Source organism: Sorex araneus, chromosome 5 (genome assembly GCF_027595985.1).
Source record: "Sorex araneus isolate mSorAra2 chromosome 5, mSorAra2.pri, whole genome shotgun sequence".
Lineage (NCBI taxonomy): Eukaryota > Metazoa > Chordata > Mammalia > Eulipotyphla > Soricidae > Sorex > Sorex araneus.
The window spans coordinates 86,452,729-86,478,105 of NC_073306.1; the positions used below are offsets into that span (position 1 = coordinate 86,452,729).

Here is a 25,377-nt window from a genome sequence, read left to right on the forward strand (position 1 = left end):
CAGCACTGATGTCACATGATAATGGATTTGTGCTGTCTTCCCTTCCCCTCTGCACCCAATTTTCTCCCTGTCCGTCATTAGAACATCAGCTTCATAGTGAAGGTTATCTTATTGTCCTTACTTAATCTAAGTGCTACAAATTAGGGATTTGGCCAGTCTAATCACTCTAGCAAAAATCCCGCCCTCGTACAACTTGTTCTCTGTTCCCTACCTGCATCCAAACACACCCCACGCAGACTGAGCTCACGTTTCTCTCACTGTTATTGGGTAATATCCTCTAGTGAGTTCATCCTCCGCTTCCCCAGATAACTACCTTGCTCCTCCTCCTCAAGCCTCCATACCGCTCTTTCCCTTCTCATTTCATAACCTTGTTTCACAGTTCTGCTTAGAAAACAGGAAATATTGAATACATCTTTTACACGATCACGCCAACTAACCTGCACTCACGCCAGCATATCAACTCTCATGCTCCTATCTACGCCCAGTCCTGTACAGGTACAATTCCCTCAGTCTCACTGTTCCCGAAGTACCAGGTTTTCTTTAAACAGGGTCTTTCCCACTGTAGTCAACAAACTCTACTATCACCCATCAGAACACAAAGCAAGCACTCTCCTTGCCATCATAATACCATTCAACTATGGTCCCAGTTTTCTGCTCCTTTTGGTTGAAAAATTCTTTAAAAGAGGAGTCAGCCACTCTGTTAACATCTTTACCCCCTTGTTCGTTCTCTTTTATAAACCCACTCCCAGTGGGCTTTTTGTGCCACTATGACTATTCAAAGCACTATACTTGGATATCTAGTAAATGTTTGTTACCTGGACCCAACCCCCCCAACAAACAAACAAAAAACTCCAAAACCAAATTGATTATTTCTCTACTTCTCTCATATGCTCTATAAGACAGTCCTTTATAATATGCTCTACTTTCTCAAAATATTCAGTATTTGGCCACTGCACACCTCTCCACTGTTACTCTGACAGCCCCGCAAAAGGCACCTTTACCCAGACTACTGCATTGTCTGTGGTTGGTCTCCTCACTGCTACCTGCTTCCCTCTTCGCACTCTTTACATATAACATCTGGAGTAAAAATTTGATAGATATCATCTCAGCGACCTTCCCTACTTACGTTTTAGATATCAGACATAATAAACCAATAAAAAATGGACATAGCTTATAACTAGGACACTGGCATTATGCTAAAACAAATGTACTTTATGTTAAAAACAATAAACACCTTTTTGTTTGCCAGGTGCTTGATACTGCTACTTTAGCAGTTAAGTCTACATACAGAGCTTGTAGGGGAGCAAATACACAGATGACATGCAAGTCACAGGATGCAAATACATATCACCAGCAACCACATAAGACAAAGAAAGTTCCAGGCATTCAATATTCCAACAGCAATCCCACCACCACTGTCACCTTGCCTCCACCATGGTCTCCAATTTTCCCAACCATGCCTCAAGCCTGCCTGTCAAATTCGCTTGAGAAATCTAACGTGCAATACCTTTCATGGTTTTATTTCCGTCTAAAGGTTCCTAACTTTTGACCTACATCAAACAGGATTTCATGTTCCAAGTTGTTTATTACTAGCGTAAAGTCTTGCCAGGAGCCACTGCGGGCAGGCACGAAAGCTGAATTCTCCTTGTCTAGCAGAGATCTTGGCACGAACCAGTCTGTGCTGATGAAGCAGTAATGAGGGTGTATCACCCGGGCACAAGGAGCGAGAATCCCGGGAGTCCTAGGTGCACCTGCACCATAGGAGTCCCTGAGCCTGTAGAAGCCCCTCGTACAGGAGGAGCCCTGGTGGGGAGGTGCAGGGCACCCTAGGCGGGTTGTGCGTGCTTTGGGCTGGACGGTGCTTGTGTTGCTGGTGGCGCCCCCTGGCGGCGGCTGGCCCCCCCCGCGGGGTGGCTGTGTGTGGAGTAGTCAACGCCCTCTGGCGGCGGCGGCGGCGGTGACTGTCGTGGGGGGCGGTGCAATTGGGGGTGAGGAGGATGGCGCGGGGTATCTGCACCCGGGTGGGCTGCGCGCGGCGGGCAGGCAGCGCCCTCTGGCGGCGGCGGCGGCGGTTGCGCCCGATGAGCGGCGCGCGGCAGACAGGCAGCGCCCTCTGGCGGCGGCGGCGGCGGCGGCGGCGGCTGCGCCCGGTGGGCGGCGCGCGGCGGGCAGGAAGCGCGGCGCGCGGCGCGCGGCGCAGGGTCCCGGCGGAGACGGTCCATGGAGCGCGCGGTGTCCGCCACCCGCCCGGGCCGCGAGCCCCGTTTCCTGCAGGCGCTGGCGGCGCAGAGCGGGGCGGCGGGGCTGCATGCGCGGGTGCAGGAGCAGGACTTGCGGCAGTGGGGCCTGACGGGTGAGTCCCGCGCGCGGGGAGTGGGGGCTGCGGGACGGTCGCGGGGCTCCTGGGGGCTGCCGCGGAGCTCGGGGCTCGTGTCCGGCTCCGTTTCCTTCCGCGCCGACCGCCTGCGCCCGGCGGGGGGTCCTCCCCGGGCCGGGGTCCGGAATGCTCGGCCAGGTCGGGGGTCTCGGGCGCCAGCGGGGCAGCGCTGGGCCGGGGCGACCCCAGGTGTTCTTGATACCTGTCGGGGGGTCTCTCACACCCGGCGGGGCTCAGGGGTCAGGGCTCACCCCGGGCGGGCTCCGGCCTTTGCACGGTGCAGCCGGAGCAGTGCATGCGCGCTCGGGCGGGCCAGGGGTGAAGGAACAGGGAAATAGAGAAATTTGGTAGTGGAGAAGGAGAAAAAAAAAATACAGGAAATAGGGATTCTCAGAGGGAATAAACTTGAGTGACTTAGAATTCCTATTTCTGTTTACCAGAGTAAGCTACGTGTTCTCTGTAAAATGTTTATCAAAAATTTAATCTCCAGCGTCCTGTTAACATGTTGTGTTTCCAGCACTTGGTCTACATTTGGAGATAGGTGTATATATGTATATTTATTTCTGAGTTAAATAATTGTTTCACTTTTTATTTTATTTTCCTTTTTTTACTTATTTTCCTTTTTTTTTTTTCTTTTTGGGTTACACCCGTTGATGCACAGGGGTTTACCCCTCGCTCTGCACTCAGGAATTAACCCTGGCGTGCTCAGGGGACCATATGGTGTAAGGAATTGGCCCAGAACAGACCTTAGGAATTAGTTTAGCTTTCTCAAGATTCTTTGTACAGGAGCCCGCATTGCAGAATAACTTGTTTTTCTGCCCCTGAGCAAGGAACTTGGATACAGGTGCCCCAGGTTGCAAGTCAGACCAGATAACCAGATGCCTCTTACATGCCTCCTACAACACCCATGCCACTAGACCCATGACTGCCCTAAAACCCAGGACATTCCTGAACATCGACGCAAATGCTGATCCCTAAAACTATAGGCTAAGGAGTGATGTCCTTCTTAATGGGTTGGTCAGGGAAATATGTATCATTACAAATCTATTGGCTATGAGATGCGCGGGCTCTGCTGTAACGGCCGGTGAAGGCCTATCTAAGATCTCCTTTGAAGAAGCTCGGGGTCTTGCCTCGCACATGAGACCTGCGTGTCGCTGTATGCGTGTGTACGACCCTGGCTAGCCAGCTTAATAAACTACCCTCTTGCTGGCTGCATTCCTGCGTGGTTCTTGTCTGCGGTCGGAGATCCAGAACCGTGCCCTAACAATCGGATGCTGGGAATCGAACCCAGATAGGCTGCGTGCCTACCTCTGTGCTATCGCTCCAGCCCCTATTTTACATATTTTTGTGTGTATATATTTTTTTAAATTAAGGCATCTTAATCTACAAAGTTATTCATAGTTGACTTTCCAGGCATACAGTGTGCCAGAGACAGGCTCTCAGACAGTTCTGCTGCCTGCTCTAGTGCTCTTTTTTCTTTTAAATTTATTTATTGAATTACCGTGAGAGCAGTTAGAAAGTTTTCGAGTTTAAGTCTCCGTCATACAATGATGAAACATCTGTTCCTTCACCAGTGTACATTTTTCACCACCAAAAACCCCAGTATACCCCCCCATCCCACACCCTCCCCCTACCTGTGTGGCAGATGATTTCCACATTACTCTCTCTACTTTGACTACATTCAATATTTCGACACTGGACCCACCATTGTTATTTGATATTTTCCCCCCAACACTTAGATCTGAGGAAAAGGCAACATTAGACACTTTTTTTTTTCTATTGCTGATTATGATATGAGTAGCATATGACTTTGGAATTCTATAATTTTAATAATTAAATCTGGAGGGATTTCTGCCCAAAACTGCTGGGTTCTGAGATTTGTTTCTGAGTCTCTAGGATGATGGCCGTTCAGCAACTCGATCAGGAGCCAGAGAAGCTGTTGGTGGGCAGCCACTTGGGGTCTTGTGGGAGAGGGGGTGGAAAGGGCCAGCCCCACCTCCGTCCCGTGAGGCCCACGTGCCTAGCCACTGCGGGCCCAAACCTGTCTGTCCATTGGCCTCTGGAAGATGGCGCCCCCGAGCCGCCAGGGGGAAAAGGCGGTGGTTGGGCACCTTTTCCCACCTGGGGCTTCTGGGGGCTGAAAACCTTATGTGGAGTCCGGGTTAGTGCTTTTTAAGCCTCCCATGTGCTCCGTCACTTCTGTCCTTATCAGCACTGCTTCTCTGTAGGTCTATAGACAGGGAACTTTGGCTCGATTCTTTAGCCCTGATGGCAGACTTAAGTGGTTTCAGCTAAGTGAGAAGATGAACGTGGCAGGAGAGGGCACAGCCGGGAAGGCAGTTGCCTTGCATGTGCCAGGAGTGATCCGGGAGCACAGAGCCTGGAGTAAGCCCTGAGCCCTGCTGGATATGGCCCCCAAACAAAACAAAGCAAATTAACAACAACAACAAAATGAATATAGCTTCCAACTTTTGTTTTTTTATTATATCGCATCAGTAATGCCTCATTTTCTAGTATGGACTCTGGTGTAGGACTCAGAACTCACAGAAGCCAAGTCCAGGTTGACTTTCCATCTGTTACGTGTATCCTGCAGCACTGACGGGCTCTTTGTGACTGTGAATATTGTGGGGACTGAGTCTGTTTGAGATGTAACTGAAGAGTCAGCGAGTGCTTACACGGCCATAGTTTCTTGGCAGATAGAGGCAGTAAGGTTTGAGTGACAGGGGTGTGGGCTGTTCTCTAGGTGAAGAGTGAGATCAGAGCTGTGTGTGTGGGAACATTGGTTCTTTGCACTTAGCATAGTTCTCGTTCTAGGGATTACTTTGCGTCCTTATCAGCTGGAGGGAGTGAACTGGCTGGCTCAGCGCTTCCTCAGTCATAATGGCTGCATCCTGGGCGACGAGATGGGCCTGGGTAAGACGTGCCAGGTGAGTGACATGGGGGCACCCGTCAGTAGAGCTTTGAGACAGCCGGCCACTCCCTGAGCTGCCAGTTATTCGTCTGTTATCGAGAGGATGCCTGAGCTCTTGTTAAGAGTTAGTCTTTCGACTAGGGACTGAACACAGTGGCCATTCAGCACCTTTATTGCAAACCACAACACCTAATTAGAGAGAGAGAACAAAAGGGAATACCCTGCCACAGTGGCAGGGTGGGGTGGGGGGAGATGGGATTGGGGAGGGTGGGAGGGATGCTGGATTTATTTGTGGTGGAGAATGGGCACTGGTGAAGGGATGGGTTCTCGAACTTTGTATGAGGGAAACATGAGCACAAAAATGTATAAATCTGTAACTGTACCCTCATGGTGATTCACTAATTAAAAAATAAATTAATTAATAAAAAACAAAAAAATCATCTTAACTGCTAAAAAAAAAAGTTAGTCTTTCGAGTAATGGGCACAGTTTTATTGTTTATTATTTGGGTGGGGGAGGGTGGTGATCAAGAGACCTCGGGCTGGCCCCTGGCCTTCAGCAGTGTTCCAGGGACAATCCTGTGGCAGAAATCCACCTGGGATCGTGGGATTGTGGATGGTTTTAAACGGTGCCTCTACCGTGATCTAGCCGTGGCCTAACAGAATCGCCATAACGGGCATTGTTTTCCTTTTGGTAGAGCAGTTAGACTTATCTTGGGAGCAGGTGGTCTCTGTCTGCCTCATAAATACCTTATCCACTTTCCTGAGTCATTTCTAACCCCACTGCCTGTGCCTCAGTGGGTAGGGGCGATTTCCTGTTTCCTCTGCCAGCTCCCACAGGAAGTTCCAGCTCCCACAGGAAGTTCCAGAGTCTGTGGTGAGCTTGGATCAGGGGAGACTCCAAACTGCACACCCCTTAAGTTTATCTGTCGGGTGCCAGAGGACACCAGTGCAGACAGGAGACGCAAAGAGACTGCTTGATCAGGAACCAGGGAAGCACAAGTTTCTAGACACCCAGAGGGTTGCCTGAGGCGACACGGCAGCTCAGTCGCCCCTGGGGTCTATCCTTCGTAGCTAAATGCCAGACAGGAGCAGGTGTGGATCCGGGCTAGTCTGACCAGGTGTTGGAGATGTGTTCATTTAAGGTTTTGATTATAATCATAATTATAATCAAGACCTCTGAGGTTTTCGAATGTGTGTGGGTGCCAGGCAGCGGGCACTTAGGGCGGGCACAGAGACTCCTGTGGGTTCCCTTGGCCTTATGCTGTAGACTCCTGACTGGCAGGCAGTGAGGTCACCTTACTTTTGGTCTTCTTGATTATTATCTTTGGTCTTCAGATGATTCCCAGTCTTGCGCATTACTTGCATTGTTTTCATTGATTTCTGTTGCACTTCCTGATTTTTTCCCCTTTACATTGGAGGTTCAAATTCAAATGCTGAGCACCATTGCTCACAAACTGTTGCCACAAATTTCTTTGGCAGTCATTAAAGCCTGCTTGGTTTCTGAGGAATGAAGAACTCTACTAATGAGAGAAAGTGCACATTTCATTTTTGAAAACCAAATCTTCTGTAAAAGGCTCCTACAGGTGGTTGGAGATCTGTGACCACTTGTCATGTGGTGATGTGACCCAAATTGCCTCTTTGTCTGTGTTTCAGACCATTGCTCTCTTCCTCTATTTGACTGGAAGACTAAATGATGAAGGACCGTTTCTGATCCTATGTCCTTTGTCTGTTTTGAGCAACTGGAAAGAGGAGATGGAGAGGTAAGGAGGTAGAGAGAGGCAGAGTGGTGGAAATCTCATTGCTAAAACAGATCATGAGTGTTTGATGGAGATTATATGGAGTAGGATAAAATTCATGCATTGTCCCAAGCAGTGCCTCGATTTCTTCCAGAAGAGTCAGTCTGACCTGAGATTCTGAAGATTGCAGGGGGTGGCAGGGTGAAGGGCTCTTATTGTAATAGCACTTTGAAGGCCAGTGCTCATTTGTAATACATACGTTTTCCTGAAGTAAGGGGGATGTCTCTCTCCTGTTCACATATACAGTAGTTAACCAGGGTGGAAAAACCCTTTTTGGAGTTGGTGTAAGATCCTCGCAGATGTTCATCCACTCCATCCCTTCCCCAGCGTTTGGGCCTCCTGGGCCTCAGGGCTGTCTCTGGGACCCTCCAGGCCTGCAGCCCTTGCCCAAGGCTCCACGCTTCCATTCATCTTCCTCTTTCCCTGGCTTCAGGTTTGCGCCAGGTCTGTCGTGTGTGACGTATGCCGGTGACAAGGAGGACCGAGCCAGCTTACAGCAAGACCTCAAGCAGGAGCCTCGTTTTCATGTCCTACTGACCACCTTTGAGGTACCTGTGAGCTCAGAAAAATCCCCTGGGGTGGTTTTATTTTTTGGAGAGCTCACATTTTCCTGGGCTTGGGGGGCAGGGGGCGGGGGTGTGTGTCTGCTTTTATCAGGTTTTTAGAGAGAGGTTGTTATGGAAGAATGAGATTGTCTTCCAAGTTGGTTCTCTCTCCCCTTCTTCAGCTTAGTTTTCTCTCAGGGCTGGAGGGATGGTCAGCGGGGAGGGCACCTGCCTTGCATGTGGCTGGCCCAGGTTTGTTCCCTGACAATCTATACAGTCCCCTGAAGACACCAGCCAGGAGTAAGCTCCGAGCATTACTGGGTGTGACTCAATTGCCACCCCCCCAGTTCCCCCAGTCAGATTCTTTTCTCTCCCCTCTGTGGGGTGGCTTCCCAGGGCAAGGACACAGGGCTCCCTTTGGCGGGCTGCAGACAGGCCAGGAAGCAGTGTCTGGGCCCGGGAATGGAATGAGTAAGACTGTGTCGGGTGTAAGCGGGCCTTTCCCTGACACCGCCCTTTGTCTGTCTAAGGACCGTGCTGCTTAGAAATCAGGCCCAGAACCTCTGGTGAATGAATGTGGCTCGGCTTGGCCTGCAGCTTAGGGGCATTCACGAGGAATTCACTGCTTTAATGGCAGGTTGCGTCCACTCCCATCCTTTCTCACAGGTTTCCCTTCGTTTTCCAGGTCTGCTTGAAAGACGCATCCTTCCTAAAATCGTGAGTCTGTTACACTGCATTGGAAGTTGTGTTGACTGGATCCCGAAAGGCCTGTCTCTCACGCTCTGTCTCTGTCTCCTGCTTTGTGTGCTGCCTCTTCCTGGCCCATGTTCCGCTAGCAGATGGGCAGTGTTGTGGATCTCTACATTTCATTCACTCATTACCATGCTCATACTTAGATGTATGTATAGGTGCAAAAAGAATGTAACGGGACTACAGAATGTTTACAAGCAAAAGGAAGGGCTAAGCCTATCGGGTCCTTCAGTGGTTGAGGACAGGCCTAGCATGTGTGAGGTCATGTGGTTAATCCCTGGCTCCACTTGGCACTGCCGGGTGAGGCTTTGGTAGTGTCTGGGCTTTGCCAGGAGTGACCCCTTTGAAAAACTACAGTTAAAAATCTTATAACTTCCACTTTATTATCTTTTATATATATATTTTTTAACTTGTGAAAAGGTATAATCATATTATCTTCTTTAGTTATATAGGGGTTTTCTGTTTTGGGGCCACACTGGCAGTGCTCAGGGCTTGTTCCTGGCCCTGGGGTCAGGGGTCACTCCTGGAGGTGCCAAGATCCCTCGTGGAACCCTATCTGGTACCAGAGATGGAACTGGGGTGACTATGCAAAGCAAATACCTTAACCCCAATACTATTGCTTTGTTCCTTATGTAGGACATTTTCCCTTTCGATTTATTTTATATTATAATTAAAAAAAAATTAAATCGCTGTGAATTGCAAAGTTATTCATGATTCAGTTCCAGGTGTCCAGTGTTGCAAACCCATCCCTTCACCAGTGTCCACTTCCCTCCACCAATTATTGGGGCCTAATCTGTATTTATCATTAAAAATGCTGTGTACTCTCATATGTGGCGCTTAGAAATACACAGCATGGTGGCAGCAGAGTTCCAAAGGCAACTGATCCACACAATTGGGTTGGCTGGGGGAGGATTTGAAGGGAGGGTGTTGGGGTCTTTAGGAAAGGCGGGTGTGCACACTGGTGATGGGTGTGGTGCTGGAACTGTGTGCATGGGAAACCATTATTGACAGTGTCATAAATCACAAATCCTGATCAATAACAAATGAAAAAATTTATATTTCTTCTCTTTTTCTTTTATTTTCCTCTGTTTTTGATAGTGCATCATAGAGCACAGTCCATATTTTGTGAAGCCAAGGATTGAACTCTCAGGCTTGAGGATTGAACTCAGGCATGCAAGGCCTGTGCTCTACTGTTGTGCAACGTCCCTGACCCTATATTTTGAGTTTTTTAAAAAATTTGAACAGCTCCCCAAGTGTGTTCGCCAAAAGATGTGCTTTGCTGCTGAGATTTCTTGAGACATTATGAAAGGAAGTATATCCTCCCAACAGCTGCTGGCAATTTCCATCTCAGCAAATTGATTGGCTCCATCTTTCCGGGCCTTCCTAAAACCACCCCCTGGCTTTGAATTCCGTCTCTGTGGTCTGACTTGCTTTATGACTGTGTGACCAAGTCCCCCAACCTTCTGCACCCGTGTTCCCTCTGATTCAGGGGCACCCTCCTGCCTCCTCACCTCATTGAATCCTTTGGGCTAAGTCAGGTTGAGAGAGTTCCATGCAGTGTCTCACGCTGGGTCTTGGATGTTTCCTTTCTCTCTGCCTCCGTCTGCAGTGCCTGGGTCCTTCCTTGCTTGGGAAAGAAACTGCCTTGGCTGCCTTCCTCCCCTCGGTCCTGCCCCTGGGCACGGTGGCTCTCTGATACGAGGGCAGTCTGGGTATGTTTCTGATATTATGGGTTTAATCGAGCAGTGACCATTGTCACAAGACAGGGGTCTTTGTCGTACAGTAGGACTCGGTGGTCTGTTGTGGGTGGAGTGCCGTGTCACTCACCTCGGATTTTCTCCTGCAGCTTCCCGTGGAGTGTTCTCGTCGTGGATGAAGCTCACAGGCTGAAAAACCAAAGCTCCTTGCTGCATCAGACACTTTCAGAGGTAAACTGACAGCAGAGCCTCAGTTTTTTTTTTTTTTTTTAATAGGATTCTGTTTTAGAAAATATAGTTTAAACATGGACAAAGTCAATTAAGTTGAAGTGGGTTTTTTTTTTTTTCCGGGCTAAAGGAACATTTTGTAGGTGACAGAGTAGTGCTTATTATGACCTGGTGTCTCCTTCTCTGATGTCTTACACAGGAGATCATGTAACTCTGCTTATCTAGTGAGTAGGACCATTTCGCAGTCCAGTACGCATACTTTGGAAAGTGTCCCAGTGAGGCAATTTCTTTCTTTCTTTCTTTCTTTTTTTGAAGCTCTTAATTTATCTTTTTTTTTTAATTGAATCAGTGAGATACACAATTATAGAGTTGTTCACGATTTGGTTTCAGTCATACAATGTTCATAGAATGTTCCAACAGAGGCTGCCTTCACGAGTGTACATTTCCCACCATTGGCAATTTCTTTTTTTTAAAAAAATCTGATTATGGGATGCAGATAAAGTATAGCAGGCAGGGCGCTTGCCTTGCACATGTCTGACCTTGGTTTGATCCCCAGTACCCCATGTGGAGAGATAGCATGGGGTAGGGTGTTTGTCTTGCACGCGGCTGACCCGGGTTCGATTCCTCTGTCTCTCTCAGAGAGCCTGGAAAACTACCAAGAGTATCCCGCATGCACGGCAGAGCCTGGCAAGCTACCCGTGGCGTATTCAATATGCCAAAAACAGTAACAAGTCTCACAATGGAGACGTTACTGGTGCCCGCTGGAGCAAATTGATGAGCAATGGGACGACAGTGCTACAGTGCTACAGTACTATCTTTAATTTAGTTGTATAAGGCCCCCGTTGTTCAGATTTAAAGACTTTCTTTCCATTTGGAGCTATGCATGGCCCCGCTCCACCTCCAAATCTCCCTACAGCTTTTGTATTGATGCACCAGAAAGTTTTGCAAAGCCCATGAACTGACTGCAGGTCTTCTTGCTGGTCTTCGTGGAGCCTGATGTTTCCCTCGGCTCCCTCTCACTGCAGGGGCAGATGCTGCCAGGCAGGTGACCACCCGGAGCCGGAGCCCAGGGAAATACTCAGGCGGTTTCTGTCCACAAGGGGATTTTACTCATGTTGGGAGCCTGTGCTAGTTAAATATTAAGAAAGTTCTTGTCCTGGGGAAAAGTTCTTGTCTAAAGGCTGGTTTATAGAAACCATTGTTTTGGGGTTACACATTCTGACTTTCTTGTTTTTCTAGCCGGCTCTTTCCTGGTCTTAGGGCAGAACATGTTGCTAAGGTGTATCAGTATATAACCAAGGGAAACATTGAGGTCTAGACGCCCAGTGTGTTCTAAACTTACGTACCCTGAACATTCCTGGATACTTTTCAAGTGTCTGCTTCCTTCTATAGAGGTTCTTTTATAGAGACCTATAAAAGTCTGTTGCTTGTTCAGGAAAGACACTGCATGAGCATTGCTTGTCCAGCCCTCCTTACCCCGCTGACCTTCTCCGTCCACCTCAGGGACCCTGTTCCACTTAGCTGTGTGGGACGCGGCGTACTCACATCCCCACAGAGCTGCCTCCTTCTCGGGATTACCGTCCCCCTTTTTTCAGTTGAAACTCTAGTGTAATGTTTCCTAGAGAAAAGTGCATAGACAACCCGATTTCGCGCCCCTTTTTGGGTAAAGGTTGTGATGGGAACTCGGCGGTGTTCATTGTACAGAGCTGTTACTTTGATTGGCCAAATAGATGGCGAGTCTGGAGCACGTGGGTGGTGCTGAGGGATGCATCCACACCAGAACTGTCAGTCAGCAAAGAATGGAGGTGGTGGGCGGGAGGGAGGGCCAGGCCCAAGGGGACGTGAGCACAGGGGCTCTTGGTCACTTGGGTGGGTGGGGCTGTGCAGTAACTTTGTACAACTTGAGCACGATTGTAGCCCTATTACCTAAAGTACAATTAATAAAAGGGGAATAAACAGAATTCTGACTTTGTGTTTATGTCATTGAGTTCTCAGTGACCTTCAGTGTCCTGCTGACCGGCACCCCTGTCCAGAACAGCCTCCAGGAGCTGTATGCCCTCCTCAGCTTTGTGGAGCCCAGGATCTTTTCCAGGGAGCAGTTGGAAGATTTTATTCAGCGTTACCAGGATATTGCGAATGATTCGGAATCAGGCAAGTTTCCTTCCTCTGAGTGATGCCCAAGGAGTTTGTACCTGGCAACTTCTCTAGTTATGGCCAGTTACTTTTTTTTTTTCTTCTATAATGGTTCTAGAAGGAAAAGAATCCGTAACCAGAGGGTACCTTTCAGGGAGATGAAAGAGCCTCGCTAAGTAAGGTTATGTTAGCTATTGCCTGATGTGTTAATTATCTGCTATTTATACCTCTCTTCAAAATTGTTTTAAAAAGCAAAGAATGTGTCGATTTTAAGACTTCTTTACCATGTCATTTCTCTGAGGCATTGTTACCTTCCCATGCTACCTCCAGAGTTTGTGGGTTCTAGAGCCTCAGACTCTGGTTGGGGCGCAGACGTCTGGGATGGGCAGGTGATGGGAGCCGAGGGAAGTCGTTCTTAATAGTAGCCGCAGGCCGTATCTTCTCGTGTACCTTTGCATCTCGGCTTGTAGGTTTTTCTCTGTATCTGGGATGTACTGTTGAACCAGAATGATCATTCCAAACAGACGGTAGGCATGCCTGCTTGTGGCTGTGTGCGTGCTAGTTGCGGTGTCTCCCAGAATAACGCCCACCACACGGGGAAATGGCTTGAGGAACCCACTGAGATGACTTCCCAGCTTAGGCTACCGGTGAGATGTAAGACGCTCAGCCAGGCCTCGGTGGGGCATATGCATACTGGGAAAGTATTCATTGTGCACCTGCAATTCAGATTAATTTTTACTTTTTTTTTTGTTCCGTGTTTTTTTTTTAAAATTTAATTTTATTATATTGAATCACCGTGAAAAAAAAAATACAAAGCTTTCAGGTATAAGTCTCAGTCATATAATGATTGAAATCCCATCCCTTCACCAGTGCACATGTTCCACCACCAAGAAACCCAATATACCCCCCTCCCACCCAGCCCCCACCTAAGTAGCTAATAATCTTCATTTTATTCTCTATACTTTGAATGCATTCAATATTTCAATAAAGAACTCACTATTATTGTTTGGAGTTTCCCCCCAACAATCAGGCCTGCTGAAAAGGCATCATTTAATACTTTCTTTTCATTGCTGAGAATGAAGATTCTATGAGCTCTGGTTTTGGATTTCTGATATTTTAGTTCAGTTCACAGTCTAGATGTTAGAACATTCCAATGACTGAAACCCAGTCATGAACAATTTTGTAATTGTGTTTCTCATGGTGATTCAATTAAAAAAAAATCTTAAAGCCCTCGGCATACTTTTTTAAAAAAAATTTTTATTAGTAAATCACTGTGGGGTACAGTTACAAACTTATGAACTTTCATGTTTGTATTGGTTTACATCCCTCCACCAGTGTCCATTCTCTTCCACCAATGTTCCCAGTATCCCTCCCACCACCCCCCTTAGCATACTTTTAGAATACTGCATCTTGTACTGTTATGAATAACTATTATAAATACAAATGTCAAGAGCAATCGTTTTAGGAATACTGGTCATTTTCACACAGCTTGGCAAATTATCAAGTACCTGCTGGTTATTAATTCTCAAACATATGGGAGCTCTGTGGTAATAAACATTAAATAGATTCTCTTCCACAAATATGGCATAATGAAAAATGAATTATTAATCTTCCCTTTAAGAAATCACTTAACTCATTCTTATTTTTGGCAGTGTACAACTAAATAGTTCTGTCACTGTCACTGTCATCTCGTTGCTCATCGATTTACTCGAGTGGGCACCAGTAACGTCTTTATTGTGAGCCTTGTTGTTACTGGTTTTGGCATATCGGATATGCCACGGATAGCTTGCCAGGCTTTGTTGTGTGGGCAAGATACTCTTAATAGCTTGCTGGGCTCTCCGGGAGGGATGGAGGAATCGAACCCAGGTCAGCCACATGTAAGGCAAATGCCCTACCCGCTGCTCTATTGCTCCAGCCCTTGAAACTTGAACAAAATGTTTTCTTTTACAAGATCAAAAAAATCTTGGCCATGGCTTTTTCTGTGAATCTATCCTTACATGTACAGTACTTTTTATTATTTTACATAGGTTGCTAAACTTTTATTTCTCTAAAACAAATCAGATAAGCAAACATATGTAATGAATAGAGTTCTTCTATTAAGTACCAAATCAGCCAGTAGAAATCTCCCAGCTTGCCTCTGTGGCAGACAGTTCTCTTCTCTCTCTTGTGCATGTGTGTTCTCTCTTTCCTGCGTAAAAAGTTACTGTACCTTAATGTCACTTCAGATATGCCCTTAATGTCACTTCTAAACATTTATTTATTTTTTTTTGTCAAGCAAGAGAGTCTTCATTGAGACTTAATTTAGAAAGAAGTAAGCTCTAGAAGCATTGCAGCCGCGAGACATCTGATAGCCTAGTTCTCCCTCTTGGAGAACCTGGCAGGCTACTGAGAGTTTGCTGCCTGTACAGGAGAGCCTGGGAAGCTCCCCGTGGCATATTCATATGCCAAATACAGTAACAATGATGTGTCTCATTCCCCTGACCTGAAGAGCCTCTAATGTGGCACCATTGGGAAGTACAAGTAAGGAGAGGCTGCAAAAACCTCAGGGCTAGGATGAATGGAGATGTTACTGGGCCTGCTCGAGCAAATTGTTGATCAGTGGGATGACAGTATATACATACCTCTTGGAGAAGCAGCAAGCTGCCGAGAGTATCTCTCCCGCATGGGGCAGAGCCTGGCAAGCTACCTGTGGCATATTCGATATGCCAAAAACAGCAATGATAGGTCTCATTCCCCTGGCCCTGAAAGAGCCTCCAATTACTGGGAAAAACAAGTAAGGAGAGGCTGCTAAAATCTCAGGGCTGAAAGGAATAAAGACGTTACTGGTGCCCACTCGAGTAAATCGACAAACATTGACAGTGACAGTGATACAGTGATGTGAATGAGATTACTGGTAAGAATCAAGTTCTTTGATTCTGCCTGGGCTGGAGAGATTGTACAGGGATTTAAGAGTCTGCCGTGCACGTGTCTGATTCTGGTTACTCTCCTGGCACCCCATATGGTCCCCTGAGCCCCTCCAGGAGTGACCCCTGAGCACAGAGCCAGGAGTGAGCCCTGAACACCACAAGGTATGGCTCCCAAACAAAAGTTGAGTATTCTTGTTTTTTAAAATTTTTTAAAATTGATTTATCTTTAGTTTACGACATCATAGACTTTCAGGTCACTGGGCACACATAGCTGTACTTGTAAATAAGTACAAGATTCACCACCACCACCAAGGTTCCAGTGACATCCAAAAAATCACGTGATGAAGAGCCAGTAATGATTCCAAAAGAAACTGGGAGAGGAACCCATGGAAGGAATAAATACTATGAAAAGTTACCACCCTAAATGTCATGTAGTTAAGGGAGGAAGCCTAGATCACCTTTGACCCCAGAGCTTCGGGAGGAGGACAGAGAAGGAAAGAAATCAAGCGTGGGAAGGAAGGAGCTGAGGAAGGAAGTCATGGGGGGAACTGGCTGTGGTAGGGGCTTCCATTATACTGGTGATGTGGGAAGGTGGTACAGCTGTAAAGCCAGACCACAGGCTCGGCCACACTGAGAACAGGTCTAAGCTGCTGCCTCCAGACTTTGTAATGTGCTTGTCAAGGTGACAGGCGTGGGGGTGGAGATGGAATATGGGAACCCTGGTGGAGGGAAGTAGACTCTGGGGGTGGGATTGGTGTTGAAATATTCTATGCCTAAAACTCTACCATTAGTTACTTGGTAAGTCACGGTTCTTTCATTAAACAAATATTAATTATTATTATTATTTTTTTACCATTTTAACCTTGCTTGCAGACTTGGCCTACAAATAAATAAAAATCAGTGGCCATATAAGTGGTCTCAGAGTTGATTGTCTTGGTTTCTCCTTCTGTGCAGCTAGTGAACTCCACAGACTCTTACAGCCCTTTCTGCTGCGGCGAGTGAAGGCGGAGGTGGCAGCGGAGCTTCCCGAGAAGACGGAAGTAGTGATATACCACGGCATGTCAGCACTGCAGAAGAAGTACTACAAGGCCATTCTGATGAAAGACCTAGGTGAGGAGAGGACATTGCGCCTGAGGAGCCCCTGGGGGCGGGGGTTTCATGTAGGAAAATGATCGGGCTTGTTTTGTCTAGAAGCAGTACGGGAGGGAACTTTGCATTCTGTGTAACGTGTGAGTCAGCTGTGTGAGCCTGGCAGCGTTCCGTCCCACACAACAGTCTCACTTTTTGATTGTTGCTCGTGTGAGCTTTCCTCCTTTCCCTCGGCTCTGCTCTTGCCTGTAGCTCAGCAAACACTCCCAGGCTTCTCAGGGATCTTCTCTCCCTGGCATGTGAGCATGTTGCAGACTGGGAGTGGTGTGGGAGATTAGGAATGGACACCCTGGTTTGCATTTGGGGGTTGCTTGGCACCACAATAGCAGTGACAGGAGGAATTTTAGTATATTGAAAACAAAAAATAGCAAAGTAGTCCTGAGTTCCATTTATAGTTAGGCTTCCTTTCATTATTATTATTGTTGTTGTTGTTGTGTTCACACCTGGCAAACTCAGAGCTTCTTCCTGGCTCTGGGCTCGGGGATCACTCTTGGCTGTGTTCAGGGGACCGTAGACCATGATGGGGATTGAACCTGGGTCAGCTGTGTACAAGGAAGCACCCTGCTCTCTGCCCTAGGCTTCCTTTTCAAACAAATTATGGTTAAGAAAACTTTGTATGGGGCTGGAGTGATAGAGAGTGGGTAGAGGGTTCTTGCCTTGAATGTGGCTGAGCCTGGTTTGATCCCTGGCACCCCATTTGGTCCCCTGGGCCGTGCCAGGATTGGTCCCTGAGTGCAGAGCCAGGAGTAAGCCCTGCGCAGTGCTGATGAGGCCCCCACCCAAAAAAGGAAAAAAAGAAAACTGCATATGGATATATTGCTAATTCTTCTGTGGTGGGGTTGGACGCCCCAACAGTGCTTAGGCATTTGGGGGACCCCTGGTAACAATTGGTTCCGTGGTCCAGATGGTTCAGTGATCAGGCCCGAGGACGCTTCACTGCTGCCGCTCTAGGGTGAAGGACCCCCGTGGCCATGCCTGGGTGTGCTTGGGGCTGCCAGGGCCTCTCCGTGGGGCTCAGGGTCCCGTGTGTTGCCAGGGATTGAAGCAGGAGCCCATGCATGTCAGGCATGTGCAGCTGACCTGTGTGATTCTTCATGCAAGTTGTTGAAATTTGGGAGGTTATTGTAAGCTTGAAAGATATTATTTAAACAACTTAAAGGCAGGTATGGGAACACGGAGGTTTGGTTTTGTTCAGTAACCAATTTGCCTTTGTTAAAAAAAAATTTCAGATGCCTTTGATAATGAGATGGCGAAGAAAGTGAAACTTCAGAATGTCTTGTCCCAGCTTCGAAAGTGTGTGGATCACCCGTATTTGTTTGATGGTGAGACATTGCCCTTTACCCCTCCCAAGTTATCATTTTTTTTTTTTTGTGGGTGACATTGTAGCCAATGGAAAGAATTGCCTGTATTTCCTGTCTGTTTGTTTAAGTTCGATTATTGTAGTTTCAGTCTTAAACTAATGATGTTGGCTCTGTGGTTTGAATATATGCCTGTACCCCATCCCTACCCCAGCCAGGGGGCCCGCCCCTCACTCCTGCCCCCTCACCTCCTGTCTGCCTCTTTTTATTTCTTTTTTGTCTTCTTGTTCTTCTTACTCTCTGCCTCCCTCCCCCTTGATATTTTCCCTTTCCTGTCCTCATTTATCACATAGGGCACAGGACAGCCCCCCAGACAGCCCCCTTTGATACTTTGTGTTCCCTGATCCAGTTATTCTGTATTCCACAGATGAGTTAGATCATTGGGTGTTTGTCCTTTTTTTTTCTGACTTAACAGGATATCCACCAGTTCTGTCCAGGTTGCCCTGAATTGCATGACCTCATCCTTGCTTGCAGCTGCATAGTATTCCGTTGTGTATATATTCTACACCATGGTGATCTACCTGTCATTGGACACCTGTAGCTTAGCTAGTATGCTGAGTGCTACAGTGAAAAATGTTCCTTTTGAATGAGTGTTTTTCTGTCTTGTGGGTAGGGAACCATGAATGGAAGTTGCCGATTCTTACGGTAGCTCTATTCTTACTTTTCTGGGAAATATCCATACTATATTTGTAGGGATAAAAATGTCAGAATATTTTTTTCGGTGTATGTAAGAAATTTAAGGGAAAGGAATGCTGGGAACAGGTAGGTTTCGGAAAGATATTTTTGCTGGTGGGCCATACTTAGTGGAGCTCAGAGGCTACTCCAGACTCTTTGCTAGGGCTCGGTCACTCCTGAGGGTCTGTGGTGCTGGGGTCACAGCCCTTGGATGCATGGCCTGCATTCCAGCCTGTTGTGTTGTCTGCTGGCCCACCTCCACGTTATTCTCAAGGCCACCCCTCAGGAGAATTTATGAGTTTATGGGTCAAAGCTGTTTCTTAATTTTTTTTTCCCCTAGAGTAAGTTTTGGTCTCTTTAGCCTGTAGCATCTCCTTGTGTCTCAGTTTCCCTTATTAGGAGTGGGTTTGTTCCTTGGATGAATGTACATTGAGTGTCTTGGGTATGTCACGCGCCGTGGTTTTACGCTGTGCTATCATGCAGGTAAGTAATGGCGAGATGCCTTAGAGAGAGCTGTGACACCCCCCCCCCGGGAGCCGGAAGCCTGACTTCTTACTGTGGCTGGCCAGAGGCTCCTCCCCTGAGGGGGCTGTCCTGCCTGGGGAGGGGATTATTTCACATGGGAGATTGCTTTCTTTCCCAGGGGTGGAACCCGAGCCTTTTGAGATTGGAGAGCACCTGATCGAGGCCAGTGGGAAACTTCATCTGCTGGACAAGCTGCTGGCATTCCTGTATCCCAGGTCGCTTGACACTTTCCCCCGAGCCTGTGACTGTTGGGGCCAGGGGCGTAAGCAGCTCACTGACTTGGGGGGCTGCTTCCAGTTTGCTTTGCTCAAGAGAGTGACTAAAGTTCTCTTTCTCTGCCGCTGCCTCACACCCCATCCCATCCCTCTCAGTCCTCTAAAACTTGTGCTGTCCTTGCCTGGATTCTCCCCGTGGGGTCCTGCTCTAGCTCTTAGTCGTGCTCTGGCTTACTCTGCTCTCTGGTTACCCGGTCTGTATTATCTGTATCACTCCTCTGTATTGTTTGTTCTCACAGGGAGGCTTGATAATAGCAGACACATCTGAATTATCTTGCATTGGATTGGTACATAGTACAGGCTCAGTAAATACTACTTTTTTCTTGACTTTGGGGCTTGGTTTGAACCCAGGGAGAACTTGAGGACTTTTTTCCAGAGACCTGGGTTGGGGCTTTGAGAGATCAGTTCCCTTCTGGACCTTGTAAAGGATTGGCTGAGTGCTCAGGAATGTGGCATGCATCTGATTCCCAGCAGTATAGAAGCATCTAGAAAAAAATAAATCCAAATTTCTAGGGATCTCACAGTTGTCTCTTTGGGACAACTATTCTGTGAGGACCTGGGCCCACCTAAAACTCCAGATCTGGGAACATCTGCCAGCATTCAGAATGTGCAAGGCAAGTGATTGTGTGTCTTACTGTGCTTTGCTGTCTGTGGATGAGTGGGTCGGAACTAGAGGGGGACACAGACTCACCTTCTCTTCAGCCTTTTCGTGTTACAGTGGATGGGACAGGCCAGAGAGGTTGCAGAGAGCAGCAGATGGCAGTAATGGGATCTGAACTGAGGTCCTCAACCCCACTCCTTTCCCCACCCACCTGGGACTAGAATCTTAGAGTTCTCCATCATTGCTCTTATACCCATTGAACACTCAGATTAAATTAGTTTTCCTGTGAGAATACTGTCTTAACAGTATCATATATCTTTGTTTAGGCAAAATTAAAATACCGACTGGTAACGTGGGCCTCTACTCGTGACTTCATGCTTGACCCCATCCATTTCATCTCTTTCCTTCTCCTCATCCCACACGGGCATTTTCCTCATGGATCATATGGATTAGGAGATGCTGCCTGTTCCCTGTTTCTCTAAAACGACACTTCTTAGATCTTTGGACCAAAGTAGCTATAGATAAAGAGCACAGGGTCCCTCGAACACGCAGGCAGAAACGATCTAGAATTGCTCTTCCACACATTCTTCGGGAAAAAGTTCAAATTTTGCATATTTGAACGTGGCATTTTTATTCTTCACAATTGGGTGTCCAAAAAAAAAAAGGTATAGTTTCATCCATTTGTCATGTGGATGAAGGGATGCAGTTGGAGCCCTGTTGCCTCTTTGTGTCAGAGAAAGGTTCAAGGCTACAGTGAGGAGAGCAGCGGAGAGGTTTAGTCAAGAGATAGTGTACACCGGAGGTGTTGGGCATGTGCTCTGTGCTCTTGAGGGAGTCAGGGGCTTTGGGCTAGGACTTTCTTTCTTTATATATTTAATTATTTGTGTGTGTGTGTGTGTGTGAGAGAGAGAGAGAGAGAGAGAGAGAGAGAGAGAGAGAGAGAGAGAGAGAGAGAGAGAGAGAGAGAAAGAGAGGGGGGGGAGAGAGAGAGAGAGAGAGAGATTGATTTCCAAGTGATGATCAGAAGTCCCATAGGTCCCTCCTCACATTTCTTGGCCAGCTGGCTGCAGGTTCAACGCAAGGACCTGTGAATGTAGAGCTGTGAGGGCCCTGCAGTGCCTGAGGTGACTTGGGTGGAGCTGGGGGCCTCCAGGCCTGTACCCAGCGATGCTTGGGGGACTATGTGGTGCCAGGGGTCAAGCAGGGGTCGGCCACATGCCAGGCAAGTGCCTTGGCTCCTGCACTACCACCCCAGCCTTGGGGTGAGGGCTCTCTGAGCTCACTAAGGGGAGGAAAATGTGCATTAGTTGCTGAGTGGCACGGCTGGGACATGCCAGCGTTGTGCATGCAGATAAGGACTACATGCTCCTGTGTTGTGTGTATCATCAGCACCTCCTTAGGTGGCTAGGAGGTGTGTGAGTTAATCTGTACTTTGGACTTCACACAGAGAAGAGTCAAGATGAAGGTTCTCTCACTCTCTCTTTTGTTTTTCTTTTTTTTTCCTCTTGGTATTTGGGCCACAGCTGGTGATGCTCAGGGCTTACTCCTTGCTCTGCGCAGGAATCACTCCAGTGGGGATTGGGGGACCATAGCTAGTGGCTGGGATCGAACCTGCACTGGCTGTGTGCAAGGCAGGCACCTACAGCCTGCTCCACCAGGCTCTCTCTCTCTCTCTCTCTCTCTCTCTCCCCCCCCTCCTCTCTCTCTCTCCTCTCTCTCTCTTCTCTCTCCTCTCTCTCTCTCTCTCTCTCTCTCTCTCTCTCTCTCTCTCTCTCTCTCTCTCTCTCTCTTAACCTTGGGTCTGTTGGAGTTGGAGACTCAAAGCCCCTTTGTTTTTCTTTTGACACATGAAATAGTCCTTTTTGTTTCTCAGTGACCCGCCCGCTCTCCTCGCTTGGCAGAGACCGAGTGGTCACACATTGCAGGAGGCGGCCCATGGCCCTCCTAGGACTCTCTGTCTCTCTGGTGCCTTGATTCGTGTTCCTGGGAATATTCCCACTTTAGTTTAAGGGCTTCTGCTCTGAAGGATCTATCTGCAAGGAGAGTTATATTTATCCTCCTATAAAGCATGTATTCTTTGTGAGGCACTCTCCCTTATATTCATACTTTCAGTATTTATTCATAAGCTTGTATTCTTTGGTAAGTTTTGCGGAAGGGAAACTCACCCTTTTTTTTTTTTTAAGTTTTACTTAAAATTTAAAAATATTAGTGATTCACCGTAAGGTGCAGTTACAAACCTATGAACTTTCGTGTTTGCATTTCAGTCAACAGTGATCTTTACGCATCCCTCCACCAGTGCCCATTCTCCACTGATGTTCCCAGTATCCCTCCGACCACCCCCACCCCATCCCCCACCACCCCACCCTGCCTCTGCGGCAGGCCACTCAGTACGTCTATTGCAAACTACAGCACCCAAAAGGAGAGAGAACAAAAAGGGAAACTCACCTTTAAGGACTGCAGTAATTGACAGTTGCACCTTTTTGTTTTCTTGCCAGGGGCCATCGAGTTTTGCTTTTCTCCCAAATGACCCAGATGTTGGATATTCTCCAAGACTACATGGATTATAGAGGTGGTGTAGCCTGGTCATGACATTGCCGAAGCCCTTTTAGACTTAACAGTCCTGATTAAGTTCATGGGAGTCACCTGGGGCAGGGGATTGACAGGGAAGCAGTGAAAGACATTATTTAGAACCAGAGGAAGATTGAAAATTAGGAGTGAGGGCCAGAAAGGTAGTAAAGAGGGTGGGGCACTTGCCTTGCACATGACCAAGCTAGTAGACCAAGGGTATGTCAGCTGCATTAAAGAGACAAATAAAAACCAGTCCAGAGGAGGACATTTTGGTGAGTTCTTTTGTAAAACAATAAAATATTCCCTCATTTTCAGACTTTTTCTCTCCCATGGGATTTACTTAAACTTCCTATGTATGGAGGGAGCCCAGGTGGCATTTGTGTTTGCGCCAACAGTTTTTTTCTCTCCAGAGAATACTTGCGGAGGGTGACCATGTCTGTTTTCTTCATCTCCGAAGGCTACAGCTACGAGCGTGTGGATGGCTCTGTGAGAGGAGAAGAGAGACACCTTGCCATCAAGAACTTCGGGCAGCAACCCATTTTCGTCTTTCTCCTGAGTACCAGGGCAGGTAGGTCCCGCCAGCATGAACAGAAGCAGACAAGTCAGGGATGGTGCCCTGCTTCTCCCTCACAGGAACTCCCCGCTTCATCTTCCGAACTCTTAGGCTATGACTGAGGAGTGCCGAAAGCGGGGAGCTGAGGTATTTGACAGTTCAGGGAGCTGGAGTCAGACAGGAATGGACTTTGAGCATAGACTTAGAATTCTCTGTCCAGCTGTTGACGCTCTGAGTGCCTCAAAAAAGGAACCCGGGTCTGCTGAGAAGTAATTTTAGGGCTGGGAATGGGATTTAGTGGTAGAACACTTGCCTTATATGTGTGAGGTCCTGGGTTTGATTCCTGGCATTACACACACACACACACACACGCACACACACACACTCACTCATACGCTCTCTCTTTCTCTCTCTCTCTAATCTGCACTGATCATTGCTGCCGAAGGGTTTCTGTAGTTTTATAGGAAGCTTTATTTACATTTAAGTGGCAACTCTTCCCAGTCAAGAATCTGGGAAGGGGCTGGAGCGATAGCACAGCGGGTAGGCGTTTGCCTTGCATGCGGCTGACCCGGGTTCAAATCCCAGCATCCCATATGGTCCCCTGAGCACCGCCAGAAGTAATTCCTGAGTACAGAGCCAGGAGTAACCCCTATACATAGCCAGGTGTGTCCCAAAAAGCAAAAAAAAAAACCCAAAAAAACAAACAAAAAAAGAATCTGGGAAGTAACGAGCCAGAGAGATAGGACAGGATTAAGGCACTTCCCTTGCACGTGGCTGACCTGGGTTCCATCCCTGAGCACTGCTGGGTTCCCCAAAACAAAAACTAGACAGGACAAAAATAATTTGGAAAATGAGATCATTTGTGTGCTCTTGTCCTTTCTCGATAAGTAGCTCTGGAATACTGTAGTGGTTTAATAGTCTGGTATTAAAAAAGTGATAATAATGAAATTGCTGGCCTTTTAGAGTTAGTTATAACATTATCTGTGTATGAGTTGCCATAGATCTTGTCATCACTGTATCACTGTATCACTGTCATCCCGTTGCTCATCGATTTGCTCGAGCGGGCACCAGTAATGTCTCCATTGTGAGACTTGTTACTGTTTTTGGCATATCGAATACGGCACGGTAGCTTGCCAGGCTCTGCCGTGCAGGTGAGATAGTCTCAGTAGCTTTCCGGGCTCTCCGAGAGGGTGGAGGAATCGAACCCAGGTTGGCCATGTGCAAGGCAAATGCCCTACCCACTGTGCTGTCACTCCAGCCCAGATCTTATTATAACTACTAATAACTTATTATAACTACTACTAACAAAGTACAGTATTTGCTGTACTTTGATACCAGGGATTTTTTAGTGTCTTTTTTTTCTTTATTTTAACAGCAGGGTGTTTACAAAATTGTTCATAAGACAGTTGTTGGGAGCTTTTGATGTCCCAACACCCATCCGCATGACCTGAGTGACCTTCCCTCCACCATTGTCCCCATTTTCCTAACCACCTCTGAAGCCTGCTGTTTTAGCAGGCCCAAAATATTTTGTTTTATTTTACTTGTTACAACCAAATGGCTAAAAGAGTTATCAAAAATAGTTCAGTAAAAGAAAACTTGGGAAAATTGTTATATCACATTGGGGTTGTTAAGTCTTTGAGGACTTACTAAGTTCATCCTAGTTGAACCTTCTGTTACTGTTTTTTGTTTGTTGAATTTAGTTGGCTTCTGTGTCACTTTCTCACCCAATTTGGGGTGCTCCTGCTGGGATTTCAGTACTATGGAATTTGGAGGTGTTGCATATATGGCCACATGGTCCGGAAACATCAGAACCTGCAGAACTGGAGTCTAAAGATTCTCGGTGGAGCCGTGGAGTTAGGTGTTGGCATGGTGCCAGCAGTGGCGTGTGGGTGCAGCTTCGGGGACTTCAGCAGGGCAGGGACACTCTGCACCCGCCTCCTGAAGGCACCCCAGAGACTTCACGGGGAAGTGGTGGGAGACAGCGACAGAGTGTCCATGAATTTCAGCTTTTTGGCTTGCATCTGTTCAGAGATTTAGGGCGTGAGTTGACCTGATGGCGGCTATGGGAGGTGGGATATGGGCTAATATGTTTCTGATCGCTTTCACAAACCTTCCATTAAAATTCAGGTTTCATAAACCTTTCATTAACATTCAGTTTTCGAAGATGAAGTTTATTTTTACATCATGGTGCAAAGAAACGTTAACTCACAGAATATTAGTTTCATTATTTTATGTTTCGGACCTAAATTTTCATAGAATAGATACAGGAACACTAAAGGGATATGTGTTCTTTGTTATGAAGAAACTATCTTTATAAAAAGAGAATTAAG

General features: G+C 47.3%; 1 protein-coding gene across 1 annotated transcript in view; it reads left to right on the plus strand.

The window, feature by feature from the left end:
• The first annotated feature begins 2,161 nt into the window (after window positions 1-2,161).
• CHD1L (chromodomain helicase DNA binding protein 1 like) overlaps window positions 2,162-25,377 on the plus strand; it is a 45,248-nt gene continuing 22,032 nt past the window's right edge. The window contains exons 1-12 of the mRNA XM_055140166.1: window positions 2,162-2,353; window positions 5,192-5,304; window positions 6,942-7,048; window positions 7,518-7,632; window positions 8,315-8,346; window positions 10,226-10,307; window positions 12,293-12,455; window positions 16,298-16,453; window positions 17,722-17,814; window positions 19,169-19,265; window positions 22,422-22,495; window positions 22,952-23,062. Coding sequence (XP_054996141.1) covers window positions 2,221-2,353; window positions 5,192-5,304; window positions 6,942-7,048; window positions 7,518-7,632; window positions 8,315-8,346; window positions 10,226-10,307; window positions 12,293-12,455; window positions 16,298-16,453; window positions 17,722-17,814; window positions 19,169-19,265; window positions 22,422-22,495; window positions 22,952-23,062 — 1,276 coding nt within the window. The 5' untranslated portion in view covers window positions 2,162-2,220. The remainder of the gene's footprint in view (window positions 2,354-5,191; window positions 5,305-6,941; window positions 7,049-7,517; window positions 7,633-8,314; window positions 8,347-10,225; window positions 10,308-12,292; window positions 12,456-16,297; window positions 16,454-17,721; window positions 17,815-19,168; window positions 19,266-22,421; window positions 22,496-22,951; window positions 23,063-25,377) is intronic.